This window comes from Panulirus ornatus, chromosome 72 (genome assembly GCF_036320965.1).
Source record: "Panulirus ornatus isolate Po-2019 chromosome 72, ASM3632096v1, whole genome shotgun sequence".
Classification (NCBI taxonomy): Eukaryota; Metazoa; Arthropoda; class Malacostraca; order Decapoda; family Palinuridae; genus Panulirus; species Panulirus ornatus.
Window position 1 is genome coordinate 2,927,736 of NC_092295.1, and position 20,542 is coordinate 2,948,277.

General features: G+C 49.1%; 1 protein-coding gene across 17 annotated transcripts in view; it reads right to left on the reverse strand.

The window, feature by feature from the left end:
* LOC139748151 (uncharacterized) overlaps nt 1-20,542 on the reverse strand; it is a 176,922-nt gene that overhangs the window by 136,737 nt on the left and 19,643 nt on the right. For 15 of the 17 annotated variants that reach the window (XM_071660858.1, XM_071660856.1, XM_071660854.1 and 12 more), the window contains exons 2-5: nt 19,383-19,543; nt 10,772-15,185; nt 10,020-10,114; nt 7,953-8,102 (exon numbers count right to left, since the gene is read on the reverse strand). In XM_071660858.1, the coding sequence (XP_071516959.1) occupies nt 7,953-8,102; nt 10,020-10,114; nt 10,772-15,185; nt 19,383-19,543 (4,820 nt within the window). The remainder of the gene's footprint in view (nt 1-7,952; nt 8,103-10,019; nt 10,115-10,771; nt 15,186-19,382; nt 19,544-20,542) is intronic. The other 2 variants (XM_071660840.1, XM_071660845.1) reach the window with 2 other exon arrangements.

The following is a 20,542-nucleotide window of genomic DNA, read 5'->3' on the forward strand; positions in this document are numbered from 1 at the left end:
AACCCTGATTGGTCAACCTCACGCACTGAACCCTGATTGGTCAACCACACGAACTGAACCCTGATTGGTCAACCTCACGAACCAATGAGGGACATCTTGACACACGAACTGAACCCTGATTGGCCAACCACACGAACCCTTGGCTCGACTTAATGACCAGCCAATCAAACGCCACGAAACTGACCATTTGATCGGACGTATGGTCTTATACATAAGACCATCTCTCTCTCTCTCTCTCTCTCTCTCTCTCTCTCTCTCTCTCTCTCTCTCTCTCTCTTCCAGGGTGATTAATATTACTCGCAGGAAACTTCCAGGGTGATTAATATTACTCCTAGGAAACTTCCAGGGTGATTAATATTACTCCTAAGAAACTTCCAGGGTGATTAATATTACTCCTAAGAAACTTCCAGGGTGATTAATATTACTCCTAGGAAACTTCCAGGGTGATTATTACTCCTAGAAAACTTCCAGGGTGATTAATATTACTCATAGGAAACTTCCAGGGTGATTAATATTAACCCAAAACACTTCCAGGGTGATTGATATTACTCCTAGAAAACTTCCAGGGTGATTAATATTACTCATAGGAAACTTCCAGGGTGATTAATATTACCCCCAAACACTTCCAGGGTGATTAATATTACCCCAAAACACTTCCAGGGTGATTAATATTACTCATAGGAAACTTCCAGGGTGATTAATTTTACTCCTAGGAAACTTCCAGGGTGATTAATATTACTCAGGAAACTTCCAGGGTGATTAATATTACTCATAGGAAACTTCCAGGGTGATTAATATTACTCCCCAAAACACTTCCAGGGTGATTAATGTTACTCCCAGACCTCTAGGGTGATTAATATTATTCCCCAAAACATTTCCTTGTTTAATATTACTCCCCAAAACACTTCCATGGTGATTAATATTACTCCCAGACCTCCAGGGTGATTAAAGTTACTCCCCAAAACACTTCCATGTTGATTAATATTACTCCCCAGACTTCCAGTGATTAATATTACTCCCCAAAACACTTCCAGGGTGATCAACATTACTCCTAACGAACTTTCATCATAAGGGCGTAATAAGGGCGCTAGGGAGGTCAAGGGGGGGAGGGGTCATAGCACAACAATGACGTCACATTGTCCAAAGATGGTTGTGAAATTAGCGATATCACAACCTAACAACCATAGAAATGACCGACATAACGACACAACAGGTAGTTGTGGTCTGGTTATTAATTACGTATAGTGACAAGTGTATAACAACCCCCCCCCCCGCCCCCCCACTAATGGGTTGTGAGTGGTGATTAACTGTCAAATGGGGGGGTTGTGGGGGGGGGGGTTAGGTTATGACAGTGGTTGAAGACACAAGTCTAACGACCCGGAGGGGTCGAATTGCCTCTGTTAACGGGGCCATAACCTTCACGAGCCCCCCCCCCCGCACCCCCGTTACCCCCGTTTAATAACGGGGCAACAGAAATAACCCATTACTGTATAAGACTTTAAATGGCTAAAGGGCCTGAAATGGCCTTTAATGGGTAAGATGGGTCAAAAATGGGGAAAGAAATGGGTCAGAAAAATGGGTGATGTAAGACAATAGGGGGGAAATGGGGGTTAAATAAGCCTTCAATATATGACAATAGGGGGGAAAATGGGGGTTAAATAAGCCTTCAATATATGATATAAGACAATGGGGGGAAATGGGGGTTAAATAAGCCTTCAATATATGATATAAGACAATGGGGGGAAATGGGGGTTAAATAAGCCTTCAATATATAAGACAATGGGGGAAAATGGGGGTTAAATAAGCCTTCAATATATGATATAAGACAATAGGGGGAAATGGGGGTTAAATAAGCCTTCAATATATAAGACAATGGGGGAAAATGGGGGTTCAATCAACCTTCAACATTTAAAATATAATATAAGACAATGGGGGAAAATGGGGGTTAAATAAGCCTTCAATATCCAAAATGATATAAGACAATGGGGGAAAATGGGGGAGTTAAATACGCCTTTAACATTTAAAATGATATAAGACAATGGGGGAAAATGGGGGAGTTAAATACGCCTTTAACATTTAAAATGATATAAGACAATGGGGGAAAATGGGGGAGTTAAATACGCCTTTAACATTTAAAATGATATAATATAAGACAATGGGGGAAAATGGGGGAGTTAAATACGCCTTTAACATTTAAAATGATATAAGACAATGGGGGAAAATGGGGGAGTTAAATACGCCTTTAACATTTAAAATGATATAAGACAATGGGGGAAAATGGGGGAAAATGGGGGTTCAATCAACCTTCAATATCTAAACTAATGACCCAAGATCCAAGGTAGAAAATGGGTCAGGGAGGCGTTACTAACCCGACGATTTAAACGCGAGAAACAACATAATAGAAAACGTGGAGCTGGTGCTTACATCATGCTGTGGAGGCGCGCGGCCACGCCTTCGTCAGTAGAGACCTGGTCCTGGGGCGCGTTCTCCACCATGACGTTGGCCCGCTGGTGCTTCTGGTCCAGCAGACCGCGGTACATGTTGTACACTAGCTTCCGCACCTGCGGGTCCTTCGGGTCCACCTTGGCGGCGCCGCTTGCGGCGGAGGGGCGCGCGCCCGCCGGCGGGCGCGCGTTCAAATCGGCCATGGCTTCCGAAGATCGGGTTCTGGTCCCTCCCGCGCTCGCGTAAGGGCGCGGCGACGCCAGTAGAATTATTTATATTTATATTTATTTATTATGCCCGCGCCTTTATGCCTCAAGGTAAACTAGGCTCCGGAGCTCAAATATCAAAGGGTTATCAGATAACAGGAGTCGTGGGATGCGGGAGGAGGCGCGCGCGAGAGAGATAAGACACCAAAGTCATGCGTTCGATTTTGGGGAAAAGGACTGGACACCACAGACACTTTGGGGTTCGACCGCCGGCACTAGAGAACGCAGGAGCGCGTGTGTGTGTGTGTGTGTATGAGCGCGTCCGACACGCACGTGCACCTCCTCTCGCACTCGACGTCACACTGACACTCGGCTGCTCCTGCTCCTCCGGGGCCCTGGATCCCTCCTCCTCCTCCTCCTCCTCCTCCTCCCGCCGAACGAGATTTCAATTCCTCCCTTTTTTTCAATCGTTTATTTCTATCCTAATACCTCCCTTCCGACGTCTCTCACTCACCCCAAGTTTAAGCCTAAGGGGTCCATCTTGCTCCCTTGCGTTATTTGGAGGCCATGAGCGTGCGGCGAGGGCGTTTTTTAAACCCCCGATCGTTTAAATTGACGCCAGGGTAGTTTACCGGTGGGAGGAATAAAAATGTCTAACTGGTAACGTGTCGGAGATTTCGATGCCAGAGGTCGCCTGACGTTCCAACGGCCGGCCTCCAGCTCCACTAACTTGTATTACAAGTTCTTGGGCCTCCCTCCCTCCCACACATGTACATACATACATATAAACACACATATATACATATACATACATGCCATACCATATACATCAAGTATATTTCATGTATATTCTACACAAAAGCTAGTCTAACTAGAAATATGTGATATGAATAAGTATTAACTTCAATGTACATTTAACGAAATGGTTAGTCTATTCACACAATATTTACGACAATATACATCAAGTAATGTATATAGATGTATATACACCCACTGGACGATATAAACAGGGAGAGAATCTTTGAAAAAAAAAAGAAGATATATTTAAACTGTGGCTACGATTTTCAAACAGACGATGACGTAAGATGTGACCGAGGCGAAAACAACAGGCAATTATTGACGAAGTTTCTCTTATCTTTTGGTCATATTTGAGGAACGGGGGCTGACCCTGTGGTGTGGGCGGGGGGAGAGAGAGGTAAGGGACATACCCCGGGGGAGATAACGGGGAGGGAGAGAGAGATAAGAGACGCCCTGGGGTGATGAGATAAGAGACGGTTTGGCCTGGTGCGGGGTGGGGGAGGGGGAGGGGGTCTGGCCGGTGTGAGTCACCATGACGTCATCCGCCACCATGACGTCACCGGCTGCCCAAGGGTGGATCATAGCACCCACGCTACACCCACGTCCGCACCCTCCCACCCACGCTACACCCACGTCCACACCCTCCCACCCACGCTACACCCACGTCCGCACCCTCCCACCCACGCTACACCCACGTCCGCACCCTCCCACCCACGCTACACCCACGTCCACACCCTCCCGCCCACGCTACACCCACGTCCGCACCCTCCCACCCACGCTACACCCACGTCCGCACCCTACCACCCACGCTACACCCACGTCCGCACCCTCCCACCCACGCTACACCCACGTCCGCACCCTCCCACCCACCACAACCCCACCCTTACCTACCACACTTTCTATTCGCTTTGCGTTTTCACATCTGACTTTGGTAGCTTCGCTGGGCGACACACACACACACACACACACACACCCATCCTGTTTAATTTCAAATTCGTCCTTATTTCCACCCCGACGCCTCGTTTTCTTTTCGCCTCGACTCCCGCCTCCCATTTTCTCCGCCTTATTTACACTTCTCCCAGAACCAAATGAAAAATAATGGTGAAAATGGTCATGTATTATCACTCTACATATGTATACATGTATCATCGCTCTACATATGAATATATGTGTTACCGCTCTACATATGTATACATGTATTATCACTCTATACATATGTATACATGTGTTATCGCTCTACATATGTATACGTGTAATCACTCTACATATGTATACATGTGTTATCGCTCTACATATGTATACATGTGTTTTAAATATTCGTTTGCTTCTTCCGTTGAACAATGAGTCTGTTATGAACTTATTCTCGAATTAACCATGACCTGTATGGCGGCAATGACCCAGCCTCTGACCACGTGACCCCGGCCAGGTCATGCACACACCAAGGGGTCGTATCGTCTGTTCAAGGGTCGTATACCGTCGTGCTCAGGGGTCGTATACCGTCTGTTCAAGGGTCGTATACCGTCGTGTTCAAGGGTCGTATACCGTCGTGTTCAAGGGTCGTATACCGTCGTGTTCAAGGGTCGTATACCGTCGTGCTCAAGGGTCGTATACCGTCGTGCTCAAGGGGTCGTATACCGTCGTGTTCAAGGGTCGTATACCGTCGTGCTCAAGGGTCGTATACCGTCGTGTTCAAGGGTCGTACCAGCATGGTGGCCAATGGAAATGATAAATTTTAACAAGTTCATTCTCTGTAACCTTTTTTGTTCTCTGTATCTTACATAAAGTATCTCCCATCTAACCTACATTAATAATTAAACTCCCTCTGTATAATTTCTAACCATTCCTTTTTAACACCATTATTAATTGCAATTGTATCTTTCTTACCACACGTTTTCTATTATCCCAATCCTGGTTTCAACTTTAAGAACTTCTTCATTTAGTTTCTACCACCTGCCAGTACACTCTCTCTCTCTCTCTCTCTCTCTCTCTCTCTCTCTCTCTCTCTCTCTCTCTCTAACAATGGTATCTTTCCCATGAGACGTTTTCTATTTTCTCAATCCTGGTTTCAACTTTAAGAACTTCTTCACTTAACTTCTACCACCTGCCTGACCATACACTCTCTCTCTCTCTCTCTCTCTCTCTCTCTCTCTCTCTCTCTCTCTCTCTCTCTCTCTCTCTCTCTCTCTCTCTCTCTCTAACAGCATTTCTGATCATGTTTCTCATTGCTCTTACCTTTTCCTATTTTCCTATTTAAATGCAGCTGTGTAAGTGTCTGTGTGTGTGTATATATATATATATAAGTGTAAGTGCGTGAGTGCGTGTGTGTTCGTGTGTGCGTACACGCACTCGAACACACACACAGAAAACGAGCAATTGTAAACACACCAGAGGCACGGGAGGGGAGACTTGTGTATATTGAAGGCAATGTGTGTGTGTGTGTGTGTGTGTGTGTGTGTGTGTGTGTGTGTGTGTGTGTGTGTTATACAGAATGAAGCAGCCTCTCTAACAACCATAAGTTTAATCAAAATCTAATTCTAAATTTCTTTGCAACAGACACCCTGCTATGTAGCAAGCCTAGGGGTCAAACCACTTCTAATCTATATTCTAAATCGTACAAACACCTTTTGATTAAAAGCTTTGGACCCTGAACTACGAGGGGGGAAAAAAATAATGTGTAATGCGAGAAGAGAAGTTGTGGACGTTACCCTCAGACGTCCAGAGCAACACTGAGGCAAACCGAGTCGAGCGATGGCCAGTAGGGGACGACCGTGACGTCACGGGCGTGAATAACAAACACGCGGGTTCGGATGAGTGGGTTCAGCTCTGGCTTGGGTTTAAACGGTCGACAGGAAAGGGACACTCTGGCCTTATCTGTGAACATTATCTGCTTCTGATATAATGTATCTATCATGCCTACAATAATGATAAAAAACATGACAAATACAAATGGAAACAATTGAATAACGTTTGAAAAATGGTTAAAGATATCCAATCCCGAACGGAATGATTAATGGCGGCAAAATTGTACAAGTTAAAAGGTAAATACGTTATATTCATCAATAATGACCCGACCCCTTCACTCCAGTAAGGCGTGACCTGTTTGTTTACTTGCCCTGCTCTTATCTCAACACTGACCTTAGTCCCTGAACCACACACACACACACACACAACACACACACACACACAACACACACACACACATACACACACACACACACACACATACACAATACACACACACATACACACACACATATGCAAACCTTAATTTCAGTTTATTACGTAGTACAGTGAAGGCCTGATACATGTATGTATCCACCAACGTCACAGAAGACGAGTGACACGACTTCTTGGGTGTACTGTAACATACACCTAACCCCATTTTCCTTTCTGAATCTATAAACATTTTTTTTTAATTTTCCCTACATGTCGCTGGCTGCCCCCCCCCCTCCCAACCCAAGACACCTCGTTCCACCCCTCATCACGACTGTTTAACGACCATTAACATCAAATGACACATTAGGAGTGTAATATATGATCTAGCAAGTATTCCCACTGTATCTACCACTTGGAATGATACATTAGGAGTGTAATACATGGCCCCACTGTATCTACCACTTGGAATATAAACCTTTTCCTCAACACGTAAGTATGTTGTAGATTAGGATAACAACATCGCTGGTTGTAACATTTGGTAATAAATGTTTTCCATTTATAACCCGACTGTAATAATCTTCGTCGAAGACTGTGTGGTGTTGTACATGTTATGATAACATTTTTCACAGTGGTGGGTCAAAAAAGGGGGGGGCTAGAACCTACCTGTAGAAGGTCTGGGAGCTGGTTACAAGGGCAACACCTCCCTGTAGCAGGTGAAATGGGGACCAGAACCTACCTGTAGAAGGTGTGGGAGCTGGTCAAAAGGACAACACCTCCCTGTAGAAGGTCAAATGGGAGCTAAAACCTACCAATAGAAGGTCTGGGAGCTGATCACAAAGGCAACACCTACCTGTAGAAGGTCTGGGAGCTGATCACAAGGGCAACACCTACCTGTAGAAGGTCTGGGAGCTGATCACAAGGGCAACACCTACCTGTAGAAGGTCTGGGAGCTGGTTTCAAGGGCAGCACCTACCTGTAGAAGGTCTGGGAGCTGATCACAAGGGCAGCACCTACCTGTAGAAGGTCTGGGAGCTGATCACAAGGGCAACACCTACCTGTAGAAGGTCTGGGAGCTGATCACAAGGGCAACACCTACCTGTAGAAGGTCTGGGAGCTGGTTTCAAGGGCAGCACCTACCTGTAGAAGGTCTGGGAGCTGATCACAAGGGCAACACCTACCTGTAGAAGGTCTGGGAGCTGATCACAAAGGTAGCACCTACCTGTAGAAGGTCTGGGAGCTGATCACAAGGGCAGCACCTACCTGTAGAAGGTCTGGGAGCTGGTTTCAAGGGCAACACCTACCTGTAGAAGGTGGAGCACCTACCTGTAGAAGGTGTGGAGCACCTACCTGTAGAAGCTCTGGTAGTAGGCCTCGTAGTAGGCGGTGAAGTACTCGCTCAGGAGCCTGGAGTAGTCGATGGGTTCGAGATCGCAAGGGTCGTCCTCGAAATATTCTCCCTCGCCACCGTAGGTGTAGCGCCGGGCGTCGTCCAAGGGCCTGCCCAGGGAGAGTAGAGACAGCCAGGTCAACCAGGGAAGGGAGGAAGGGCGTGAGGGAGAGCGGGGTCGAGGAGGGAAGGAAAGAAAATGAGGAGCGGGGAAGACACGGTGACCAGTGTATCCCGTGAGCCAGATGGGGCGACCATGGGTGGTGATGGGTGGACGACCAGTAATGGGGTGGAGGATAGACCAGTAATGGGGGTGGAAGGTAGACCTGTAATGGGGTGGAGGATAGACCTGTAATGGGGTGGAGGGTAGACCTGTAATAGGGTGGAGGGTAGACCAGTAATGGGGTGGAGGGACGACCAGTAATGGGGTGGAGGGTCGACCAGCCAGGGTGTGGAGGGTCCAAGGTTAACACACATTAGCCACGGGAAAAGCAGACTTGAAGGGGGGGGAGGTAGGTGTACGCTTGAAGAGGGGGAGATGTACGCTTGAAGAGGGGGAGGTGTACGCTTGAAGTGGGGAGAGAAGTGTACGCTTGAAGGGAGAGAGGTGTACGCTTGAAGGGGGGGATGTGTACGCTTGAAGGGGGAGGTGTACGCTTGAAGGGGGGGGGAGGGAAGAGGTGTGGCGGGAGACTGAACAGGGGGACGTAACACGTCAAGGGCAGGAGGTACGTGTTGACTAGGGGGGGATGTGGGTGACAACATCTACCCACCCCCTGGGCAAGAGAGAGAAAGGCAGCCCCCCTCTCCCCCCCTTCAAGGTGACAACCCCTCCCCCCGAACCCTGGGGTACGTAGGGGGACACACACACACACACACACACACACACACACACACACACGAGAGCTAATGAAGGGAAGCGTAAACAGTGGAAGAGAGAGAGAGAGAGAGAGAGAGAGAGAGAGAGAGAGAGAGAGAGAGAGAGAGACAGCTGACGCCAGGGGTAAAATGAGAAATAATTTCACAAGCCACACCAGAGTATATATCCAGCTGACGCCAGGGATAAAGGTAAAAATTTCTTAAGAAACACTGTTTACATCCAGCTGACGCCAGGGATAAGGGTAAAAATTTCTTAAGAAACACTGTTTACATCCAGCTGACGCCAGGGATAAAATGGGAATAATTTCGTAGGAAACACTAATGTATCCAGTTAATGTCTGGGAAAATAAAGACAAAACTGTAATAAGGGGATATATATATATATATATATATATATATATATATATATATATATATATATATATATATATATATATACACTCAAACATACCCAAACCCACACCCACCCACCCAAACCCACCTTCCCCCTCATCAAGACTACAAACCCTTCTTAAAACCTGGACCCCCCCCCACTCAACCATCCCCCTATGCAAGAACAGCCCGATCCACGACGTCCCCCCCAGCTCAATTGCAATATATCACCTGACCTACATCCTCTCCCTCTCTCACTGTACCTCAATATGGCTCCTCCCTGACCACCATACCCTCCCTGAGTTCCACCCTCCCTCCACCTGGGTGTGAACCCTCCCTGAGTTCCACCCTCCCTCTCCACCTGGGTGTGAGCCCTCCCTGAGTTCCACCCTCCCTCCACCTGGGTATGAACCCTCCCTGAGTTCCACCCTCCCTCCACCTGGGTGTGAACCCTCCCTGAGTTCCACCCTCCCTCCACCTGGGTATGAGCCCTCCCTGAGTTCCACCCTCCCTCTCCACCTGGGTGTGAACCCTCCCTGAGTTCCACCCTCCCTCTCTACCACAGTGTGAACCCTCCCTGAGTTCCACCCTCCCTCTCTACCACAGTGTGAACCCTCCCTGAGTTCCACCCTCCCTCTCTACCACAGTGTGAACCCTCCCTGAGTTCCACCCTCCCTTTCTACCCCAGTGTGGCCAGCTCCCCCGACCCACGAATCCCCAGTTCGCCCTCTCCTCCCCCCCCCCCCCAGTCAACCCACGCCTCCTGGCGTACATACCGCGCATGGTGGGGGCGTGTGAGCGTCTCCTCGCTGGTGGCGTGGCGTAGCCGGGCCTTGGTCTTGGAGGCGGGCAAGGGCGGCTTCGACGAGACCTGTGGGAGGAGGTGACGTCAGAAGGATAGACCCCCATTCCACAACCAGTGTCAACACATGAGTGGATAGAGGCCTACACGAGGGACGGGGATAGACGGAAGACGTGAGGGGAAAAGAGACAGGGATAGACGGACGACGTGAGGGGTATGATGGACAGGATAGACGCCCAACGTGAGGGGCAAAATGGACAGGATAGACGGCTAACGTGAGGGGCAAAGGGACAGGATAGACGGCTAACGTGAGGGGCAAAATGGACAGGGATAAACGGCCAACGTGAGGGGCAAAATGGACAGGATAGACGGCCAACGTGAGGGGAAAAGAGACAGGGATAGACAGACAACGTGAGGAGCAAAATGGACAGGGATAGACGGCAAACATGAGGGACAAAAAGGACAGGGATAGACGGCTAACGCGAGGAGCAAAGTGGACAGGGATAGACGCCAAACGCGAGGGGCAAAATGGACAGGGATAGACGCCTAACGTGAAGGGCAAAATGGACAGGGATAGACGGACGACGTGAGTGGCAAAATGGACAGGGATAGAGGACAGGTAAAGCTACACGAGGGACGAGGATAGAGTAAAGGAAGGACTGGGTTGGTAAACAGCACGACCATCATGGCGGGGCAAAACACAAAGGAAGCTGTCAGACATTTTACCTGTTGGAGGTTTCCTAAGCTGTTGGAGAGGGACCAGGCCCCGCCCTTCTCCACCGTGGCCTCCGTCAGGGCGTCCATCCCCGCCCCAGCGCCCGCTTCGGCGCCCGCCACAGCGGCAGCCGCCTCCGCCGATCCGCCGGCGCTTAGGTTGCCCGTGGACTTGGAGAGCTTGGCGTGAGGGTTCTCGATGGGGCGGAAACCAAACTCCATCGGATCGGGGGTGAATTTCGTGATGGGGAGCGTCTTTGTGGCTCGTAAGTCGCCGATGCTGGCCGAGTGGACGCGCTGCGACCTCGCTTCCTGCTGGCGACGCTGTCGTAGCTCCTGCTGTGGGAGGTGTACAGCCCCATCCGTTACATAGCGCTGGTCCAAAGGGTTTCTGTCGGAGGACGAGGAGCCGCGTCTACGTCTCTCGCGTTCGCTCTGCTTACGGATCTGACGTTCCAAATTACGTATAGACTTCTCCTGCGCTTCGAACAGTTCCTCCTCGCTCTGCGCGCGCAGCTCAGCGAATTTCTCCTCCTGCAGTGGCGATGAATCCTCTTCTTCCTCTTCGTCAGGGACGCTGTCCCACTCGGACGCATAGTCGTCCGAGTCGTAGAAGTGGGAGCGACGCTTCTTCTCCTCCAGGTGGCGTCTATAGCTCTCATATTCCTTGGCTTCTTCCCGCATCCTCTGCTCTTCCTGCCGCTTCATCTCCTCCAAGCGACGCTGCTCTTCCTCCTCTTCTTCTTCCTCTTCTTCTTCTTCCTCCTTCTCTCGTATCTTCAGCTCCCCGCGTCGCTTCTGTTCCACTGGCTTCTGTTCCTGTTGCTGCCTCTGGGCTTGTGTTCCCCTTTCCATCTCTGCTCGCTTCTGTTCCTCCAGTCGCTTCTGTTCCTCCAGTCGCTTCTGTTCCTCCAGTCGCTTCTGTTCCTCCAGTCGCTTCTGTTCCCCCAGTCGCTTCTGTTCCTCCAGTCGCCTCTGTTCCTCCAGTCGCTTCTGTTCCCCCAGTCGCTTCTGTTCCTCCAGTCGCTTCTGTTCCCCCAGTCGCTTCTGTTCCTCCAGTCGCTTCTGTTCCTCCAGTCGCTTCTGTTCCTCCAGTCGCTTCTGTTCCTCCATTCGTTTCTGTTCCTCAAGCTTTCTCTGCTTTCCCTCGCTCCTTTCTTTCTCTTCCTGCAATCTCTCTCTCTTCTTCTTCATCTTCTCCTCCTCTTCCTTTCGCTTCGTATCCTTTCTCCTCTTCTCTTCCTGTCTCTTCCTCTCTTCTTCCCTCCTCAATACCTCTGCTCTGATCCTCTCTTCCTCTTTTCTTCTCTCCTCTTTCTGTATTTCTTCTTGTCTTCTTCTCTCTTCCTCTTTCCTCCTCTCTTCCTGTTTGCTCCTCTCTTCCTCTTGTCTCTTCCTTTCCTCTTCTTTCCTCATCTCTTCTTCTTGTCTCCTCCTCTCCTCTTCTTTCCTCTTCTCTTCTTGTCTTCTCTCTTCCTCCTTCCTCCTCTCTTCCTCCTGTCTCTTCCTCTCTTCCTCTTTCCTCCTCTCTTCTTGTATTCTCCTCTTCTCTTCCTCTTGTCTCTTCCTCTCTTCCTCTATTCTCCTCTCCTCTACCCTCTTCTCTTCCTCTCTTCTTCGCTCTTCCTCTCTTCTCTCCTTCTCCTCTTCCTCCCGCTTCCTCTGCTCTTCCATCCTCTTCTGTTCCGCTCGCTTCTCCATCTCCCTCCGTCTCGCCTCTTCCAGCCTCCGACTTAGTTCCTCAGCCTTGAGCTGTTTCTCGACCCTCTCCTTCGCCAGTGTCTTCTCCTGCTCTTCCTTCTCCTTCCTCTCCTCCTCTTCCCTCCTCCTGACCTCTTCCCTCCGCTTCATCTCCTCCTGAATCCTCTGCTGGTCCTTCCTAAACTGGTCTTGGAGCCGCTTCTTCTCCTCTTGTCTCCGCTTCGCTTCCACCCTCTTCTTCTCGTGTGTCGCTATTTGCTCGTACTGCCGTCGTATCCTGTCGTCATCTCGCTTCTTCTGGTCTTCGATCTTCCGCCTGGCTTCTTCCTTCTTCCTCTCCACTTCGAGGAGCTTCTGGTCCCTCTTCTTGTGCTCGGCCGGGATGGTCTTCGGGTCCTCTATGGCCCTCGCTCCCTCGGTTGAGTTGACCTCCTCCTCCACCTCGGCCACCTCGCAGCTGCTGACTTCCTCCTTCGGGTAAGTGGTCGTTGTCTCGTCCGACCGCCTCTTCTCGGCCTTGGAGACCTGCTCCTCCTCCTCCTCCACCTCCGACTTGAGGCGACGGAGCTCCTCCTGGTTCCTGCTCCGTAGGGCGTCGTCGGGAGAGTGGCTCTCGTATTTCTTCGTGGCTCCCTTCTTCTTCCTCTTCTCCTCCAGTTTCCTCTCCTGCATCTTCCTAATCTGTTCGTCCCGGACTCTGTTTTCTTCTCTGAGTTTTTCCTCATCTTCTCTGCTTTTGACGGGCAGTTCTTCCCTTCTAGTGGTCGGGGATGCCTTATCCTTCTTCGTGGTCGGCGATGCCTCCTTCTTCGTGGTCGGGGATGCCTCCTTCTTCGTGGTCGGCGATGCCTCCTTCTTCGTGGTCGGCGATGCCTTATCCTTCTTTGTAGTCGGCGATGCCTCCTTCTTCGTGGTCGGCGATGCCTCCTTCTTCGTGGTCGGCGATGCCTTATCCTTCTTTGTAGTCGGGGATGCCTCCTTCTTCGTGGTCGGCGATGCCTCCTTCTTCGTGGTCGGGGATGCTTCCTTCTTTGTGGTCGGCGAAGCCTCTTCCTTCTTCATGGTCGGCGATGCCTCCTTCTTCGTGGTCGGCGATGCCTCCTTCTTCGTGGTCGGCGAAGCCTCCTCCTTCTTCATGGTCGGCGAAGCCTCCTCCTTCTTCATGGTCGGCGAAGCCTCCTCCTTCTTCGTGGTCGGCGAAGCCTCCTCCTTCTTCGTGGTCGCTGATGACCTGTCGCTTCTCTTGACGGAGGGCGACTGTTCTCTGTTGAAGACCGAGACCTGTTCTCTGGTCACCATCGAACACTGTTGTCTGAGGACACTCGAAGACTCTCTGACGGTCACCGACGGCTGCTCTGTCCTGGGCGCGGGGGACGTGGGGGCTTCCTGCAAGGGTCCTGGCGGGTCTTTGCGTAAACACGGGGTCTGTGGCGTGGGAGTGGACTCCCTCCTCTTGGCAATCATCATCAATTCTTCCAATCTTCGCTTCTCGAGGATCAGCTGCTGCAGCTGTCTCCTCTTCTGCTCCTCCGTCAGGAGGTGTGGGTCCTGGATCTCCATGGGAGGTTCCCTGGTCGTCTTCGGTACGACGGACTTTGGTGCTAAAGACACTTGGGACGAGGAGTGGCTGGTCTGTAGGGTCTGTTGCGACGACGTTTGTAGGGTCTGTTGTTGCGACGACGTGTGTTGGGTCTGTTGTTGCGACGACTGTAGGGTCTGTTGTTGCGACGTGTGTTGGGTCTGTTGCGACGACGTATGTAAGGTCTGTTGCGACGACGTCTGTAAGGTCTGTTGCGACGACGTGTGTTGGTGCGTCTGGAACGACAGGTGGGCAAATGGCTTCACCTGATGTCCCTGTTCAGACTGAAGCTGCTGAAGTTTTACTGAAAGCTGCTGAGAATTCAGAGATGGCAAATGGGGAGGTGGTTGCTGAGGTGGAGGTGGAGGTGGAGGTAGTAACTCCTGCTGGAAATGGGGTGGTGAAAACACCTGGGGTGGCGAAAAGGTTTGCAAGGGCGTGGAATATGCAGAGGTGGAGGAGCTGGGTAAGGGAGAGGAAGACGTCTGCGACAGGGTGGCGAAGGGCGGTGGAGTGGCGAACTGCGTCGAAGGGGACGACATATGAGGCGTGGCGCCCTGGCTCCACTGCGCGAGAGGGGACGACATATGAGGCGTGGCGCCCTGGTTCCACTGCGCGGGAGGGGACGTCATTTGAGGCGTGGCGCCCTGGCTCCACTGCGCGGGAGGGGACGACATATGAGGCGTGGCGCCCTGGCTCCACTGCGCGGGAGGGGACGTCATTTGAGGCGTGGCGCCCTGGCTCCACTGCGCGGGAGGGGACGTCATTTGAGGCGTGGCGCCCTGGCTCCACTGCGCGGGAGGGGACGAATAACATCTGACTGGCGATTGAGGCAAGTGGGGCGGGGACGAATAGCGCCCCGTCGGTGACTGGACCTGTCGCAGTGGGGAGGAATACCTCTGGGGGGACGAAGAGGTCATTCTCTGGGGGGACGAAGAGGTCATTCTCTGGGGGGACGAAGAGGTCATTCCCTGGGGGGACGAAGAGGTCATTCCCTGGGGCGACTGTGGGAGGGGAGGTGAACTGGTGGCCATGACCCTCTGCTGTAACTCCCTCTGGCGCCTTCGTTCGAACTCAGCCAGCCGTTCGTCCACGACCTGTTGCTCCAGCTTCTCCTGATGAACCAGGTTCTCAGGCACAAGACTCCTGAAGGAGGAGAAGAAGAAGGAGAAGAAGAAGAAGGAGGAGGACCATTGTTAAAAAAAAATATAAGGCCCCATGTGAAAAAAAATCCTTGGACGACAAGCCCCATTTTAAACAAGTGTATATGAGACACATCCATGTGATATTACGAGTAATAGATGTCATCTGTATGTCTATCAGTCATGCACTCTATCGACCAATAGATCAATCTATCGATCTATCGTCGCCATTCCTCCTCATGGATTGTATCAGGTACACAGTCCCTCTCAAGCCGCTCATACATATTCCTAACTCCAGAACCAAAGGCAGTGAGGGGGTCATACATGCAGTGAGGGGGTCACACATGCAGTGAAGGGGGTCACACATGCAGTGAGGGGGTCACACATGCAGTGAGAGGGTCACACATGCAGTGAGGAGGTCACACATGCAGTGAGGGGGTCACACATGCAGTGAGGGGGTCACACATGCAGTGAGGGGGTCACACATGCAGTGTGGGGGTCACACATGCATGTGAGGGGGTCACACATGCTGTGAGGGGGTCACACATGCAGTGAGGGGGTCACACATGCAGTGAGGGGGTCACACATGCTGTGAGGGGGTCACACATGCAGTGAGAGGTCACACATGCAGTGAGGGGGTCACACATGCAGTGAGGGGGTCACACATGCAGTGAGGGGGTCACACATGCAGTGAGAGGTCACACATGCAGTGAGGGGGCCACACATGCTGTGAGGGGGTCACACATGCAGTGAGGGGGTCACACATGCTGAGGGGGTCACACTTGCAGTGAGAGGTCACACATGCAGTGAGAGGTCACACATGCAGTGAGGGGGTCACACTTGCAGTGAGAGGTCACACATACAATGAGGGGGTCACACATGCAGTGAGGGGGTCACACATGCAGTGAGAGGTCACACATGCAGTGAGGGGGTCACACATGCAGTGAAGGGGTCACACATGCAGTGAGGGGGTCACACATGCTGAGGGGGTCACACTTGCAGTGAGAGGTCACACATGCAGTGAGGGGGTCACACATGCAGTGAGGGGGTCACACATGCAGTGAAGGGGTCACACATGCAGTGAGGGGGTCACAATGCAGTGAGGGGGTCACACATGCAGTGAGAGGTCACACATGCAGAGGGGGTCACACATGCAGTGAGGGGGTCACACATGCAGTGAGGGGGTCACACATGCAGTGAGGGGGTCACATATGCAGTGAGGGGGTCACACATGCAGTGAAGGGGTCACATACAGTGAAAAGCAGTGAGAGTGTGTGTGTCAGTGCAATCATGAACACCTGAAGGAGGCATCCACATACATCCACATACATCCATATACATCCACATACATCCATATACATTCACATACATCCACATACATCCACATACATCCATATACATCCACATACATCCACATACATCCACATACATCCACATACATCCATATACATCCACATACATCCATATACATCCACATACATCCATATACATCCATATACATCCACATACATCCATATGCTTCCATATACATCCATATACATCCATATACATCCAAATATATCCAAATACATCAAAATACAATGATATTTCTTGAACAGTAAAAATGTTTTATAAAAGTGATACGTTTAGGTGACAACAAACGTTTTTCATCACTACAAACGTTTAGGTTACAGCAAACGTTTTTCATCACTACAAACGTTTAGGTTACAAAAACATTTTGTATCATTAAAAACGTTTGGGTTACAACAAACGTTTCTCATCACTACAAACGTTTGGGTTACAACACACGTTTCTCACCTTTAAAACTTTTGGGTTACAACAAAAACGTTTCTCATCACTACAAACGTTTGGGTTACAACAAACGTTTCTCACCACTACATACGTTTGGGTTACAACAAACGTTTCTCACCACTACAAACGTTTAGGTTACAACAACGTTTTTAAGCACTACATACGTTTGGGTTACAACAAACATTTTTCATTACTACAAACGTTTGAGCTATAACAAACGTTTTTCACCACTGCAAACATTTGGATTACAAACGTTGTTCACTACTGTGAAACGTTTGGGTTACTACAAACGTTTCTCACTACAAACATTTGGATTACAACAAACGTTTCTCATCACTACAAACGTTTAGGTTACAAAACGTTTCTCGTCACTGCATGCGTTCAGGTCACAGCAAACGTTTAAGTCAATGCAGAGGACCAGTTTAAAAACGTTCTGGCTATTACAAACGTTGTCTCATATAAAGTTTCCGATAAATATAAATGCAAAATTTAAGTTCCTTCGAACGTTCTGGCCACCAAGAACGTTTTCATAATTACAAACAAACGTTTTCCACAAATATTGTTAATGTACAGTTTCAATTCAAATATCCCACAACGAACATAAACGGAATAAAATACGAAAAAAAAAATAACAACTGGCAACTCAAAGCCAAAGATGGCGCTCATCAAGTTGCCAACTACCATATAATTAACGATAATTTACAATAATAAGAGACGTTATAATGACATGTTAATGAAATACTATAAATATTTATTATCTTTAGATGTTGTTTAGCTTAGAATTATCTCAGAATCCCTCTAATATAGCGTAGTTCTGGCGCTGAACACTAGATGGCAACATCCATACCTCCTCCCTCCACCAGGGAGCGAGGGAGGCCACCCCTCCCCCACCCCCCAGTACGAATTGGTTGTTTATAACAATTGTATCACTGCATTGCTCTGTTGTCGGATCTGTGGCTTTTAATTCCTTTTCAGGTACACCAGGGTGTCCAATCCTGGCCAGGGGCCAGCTTGCCTGATTAACCAATGAGGGGGCGTCTTGGGGTGGGGGGGGTTGTTTGACGTAGGAGCCCAAAACCGTTAAAGAAAATGGCAATGTATACGCCAGCTTTGCGAACCAAGATGGTTCATTAGCATTCGAATCTTCGAGAATTGAATTAGGAAATGATTATCTACATCGCATACCACAAGGGAACAATGTTTAACCCTTCATATCTAAGGGTCATGTAACGTCGTGCTCAAGGGTCGTATACCGTCGTGTTCAAGGGTCGTATACCGTCGTGTTCAAGGGTCGTATACCGTCGTGCTCAAGGGTCGTATACCGTCGTGTTCAAGGGTCGTATACCGTCGTGTTCAAGGGTCGTATATACCGTCGTGTTCAAGGGTCGTATACCGTCGTGTTCAAGGGTCGTATACCGTCTTGTTCAAGGGTCGTATATACCGTCGTGTTCAAGGGTCGTATATACCGTCGTGTTCAAGGGTCGTATATACCGTCGTGTTCAAGGGTCGTATACCGTCGTGCTCAAGGGTCGTATACCGTCGTGTTCAAGGGTCGTATATACCGTCGTGTTCAAGGGTCGTATACCGTCGTGTTCAAGGGTCGTATACCGTCGTGCTCAAGGGTCGTATACCGTCGTGCTCAAGGGTCGTATACCGTCGTGCTCAAGGGTCGTATACCGTCGTGCTCAAGGGTCGTATACCGTCGCGCTTAAGGGTCGTACTGTCAATATATATATATATATATATATATATATATATATATATATATATATATATATATATATATATATCGGAAAGGATCACAATTTTGCGCATGATCAAGTATATTCCTAGGAGTCCACGGGGGAAAATGGAACAGGATAAGTTGCCAAGTGCACTTTCGTGTCATAATCACATCATCAGGGGAGACACAAGTGAGAAATATAACAGTCAGTTGATATACAACGAAGTGACGTAACATGCTTACCAAATGGCGTCCTAGCTACGTCTCTTCGCTGTATATGAACTGACTTATATTTCTTGTGTCTCCCCTGATGATGTGATTATGACACGAAAGTGCACTTGGCAACTTATCCTGTTTCATTTTCCCTAAGGACTCTTAGGTATATATATATATATATATATATATATATATATATATATATATATATATATATATATATATATATATATATATATATATATATATATACCAGACTAAATGAGTAAATTAAACTTTAATAAAAAAATCATTCACAATAAAGTACAAATATTAGCTAATTAATAGAGAAAAAAATATCAATACACATTATATAAACACACCAAGACACACCTCTTCACCCCCCCCCTCATGCACTGTGGTGAACCCCCCAAACCTCCAGCGAGGAGGATTCGAACCCATCCCTTCCCGTGAAGGGTACAAGACACCTACTTCGAGTCGGCTTTCCTTATGGTGAGTTCGACTCTGTTCCCGGCCGCCTTGACCAGGTCGTACGCGTCAAAATGGCACAGGTTTCGAGCATCTTGTCCGTCAATCATAATGAGTATGTCCCCTGGCGTCAGATGCTGGGCGGCCAGTGTGCCCGGCGTTACCTGAAGCAGTAATGCGCAAGTGTCAGTTCCCTGCTTCGTACTAGGAGTCGAACCAGCACCCGACTCATCACTCACCACAACCTTAAATCTAACCCACCCCGACCTCCGTGAACGAATTAGTAGAAACTGATCCGAACCACTTCGAACTAACTGGAAGGCCCTGAATACAATAACTAGAAGGCCCTGAATACAATAACTGGACAGCCCTGAATACAATAACTGGACGGCCCTGAATACAATAACTGGACAGCCCTGAATACAATAACTGGACAGCCCTGAATACAATAACTGGAAGGCCCTGAATACAATAACTGGACGGCCCTGAATACAATAACTGGACGGCCCTGAATACAATAACTGGAAGGCCCTGAATACAATAACTGGACGGCCCTGAATACAATAACTGGACAGCCCTGAATACAATAACTGGAAGGCCCAGAATACAATAACTGGACAGCCCTGAATACAATAACTGGACAGCCCTGAATACAATAACTGGACGGCCCTGAATACAATAACTGGACAGCCCTGAATACAATAACTGGACAGCCCTGAATACAATAACTGGAAGGCCCTGAATACAATAACTGGACAGCCCTGAATACAATAACTGGACGGCCCTGAATACAATAACTGGACGGCCCTGAATACAATAACTGAACAGCCCTGAATACAATAACTGGACGGCCCTGAATACAATAACTGGACGGCCCTGAATACAATAACTGGACGGCCCTGAATACAATAACTGGAAGGCCCTGAATACAATAACTGGACGGCCCTGAATACAATAACTGGACAGCCCTGAATACAATAACTGGAAGGCCCAGAATACAATAACTGGACAGCCCTGAATACAATAACTGGACAGCCCTGAATACAATAACTGGACGGCCCTGAATACAATAACTGGACAGCCCTGAATACAATAACTGGACAGCCCTGAATACAATAACTGGAAGGCCCTGAATACAATAACTGGACGGCCCTGAATACAAT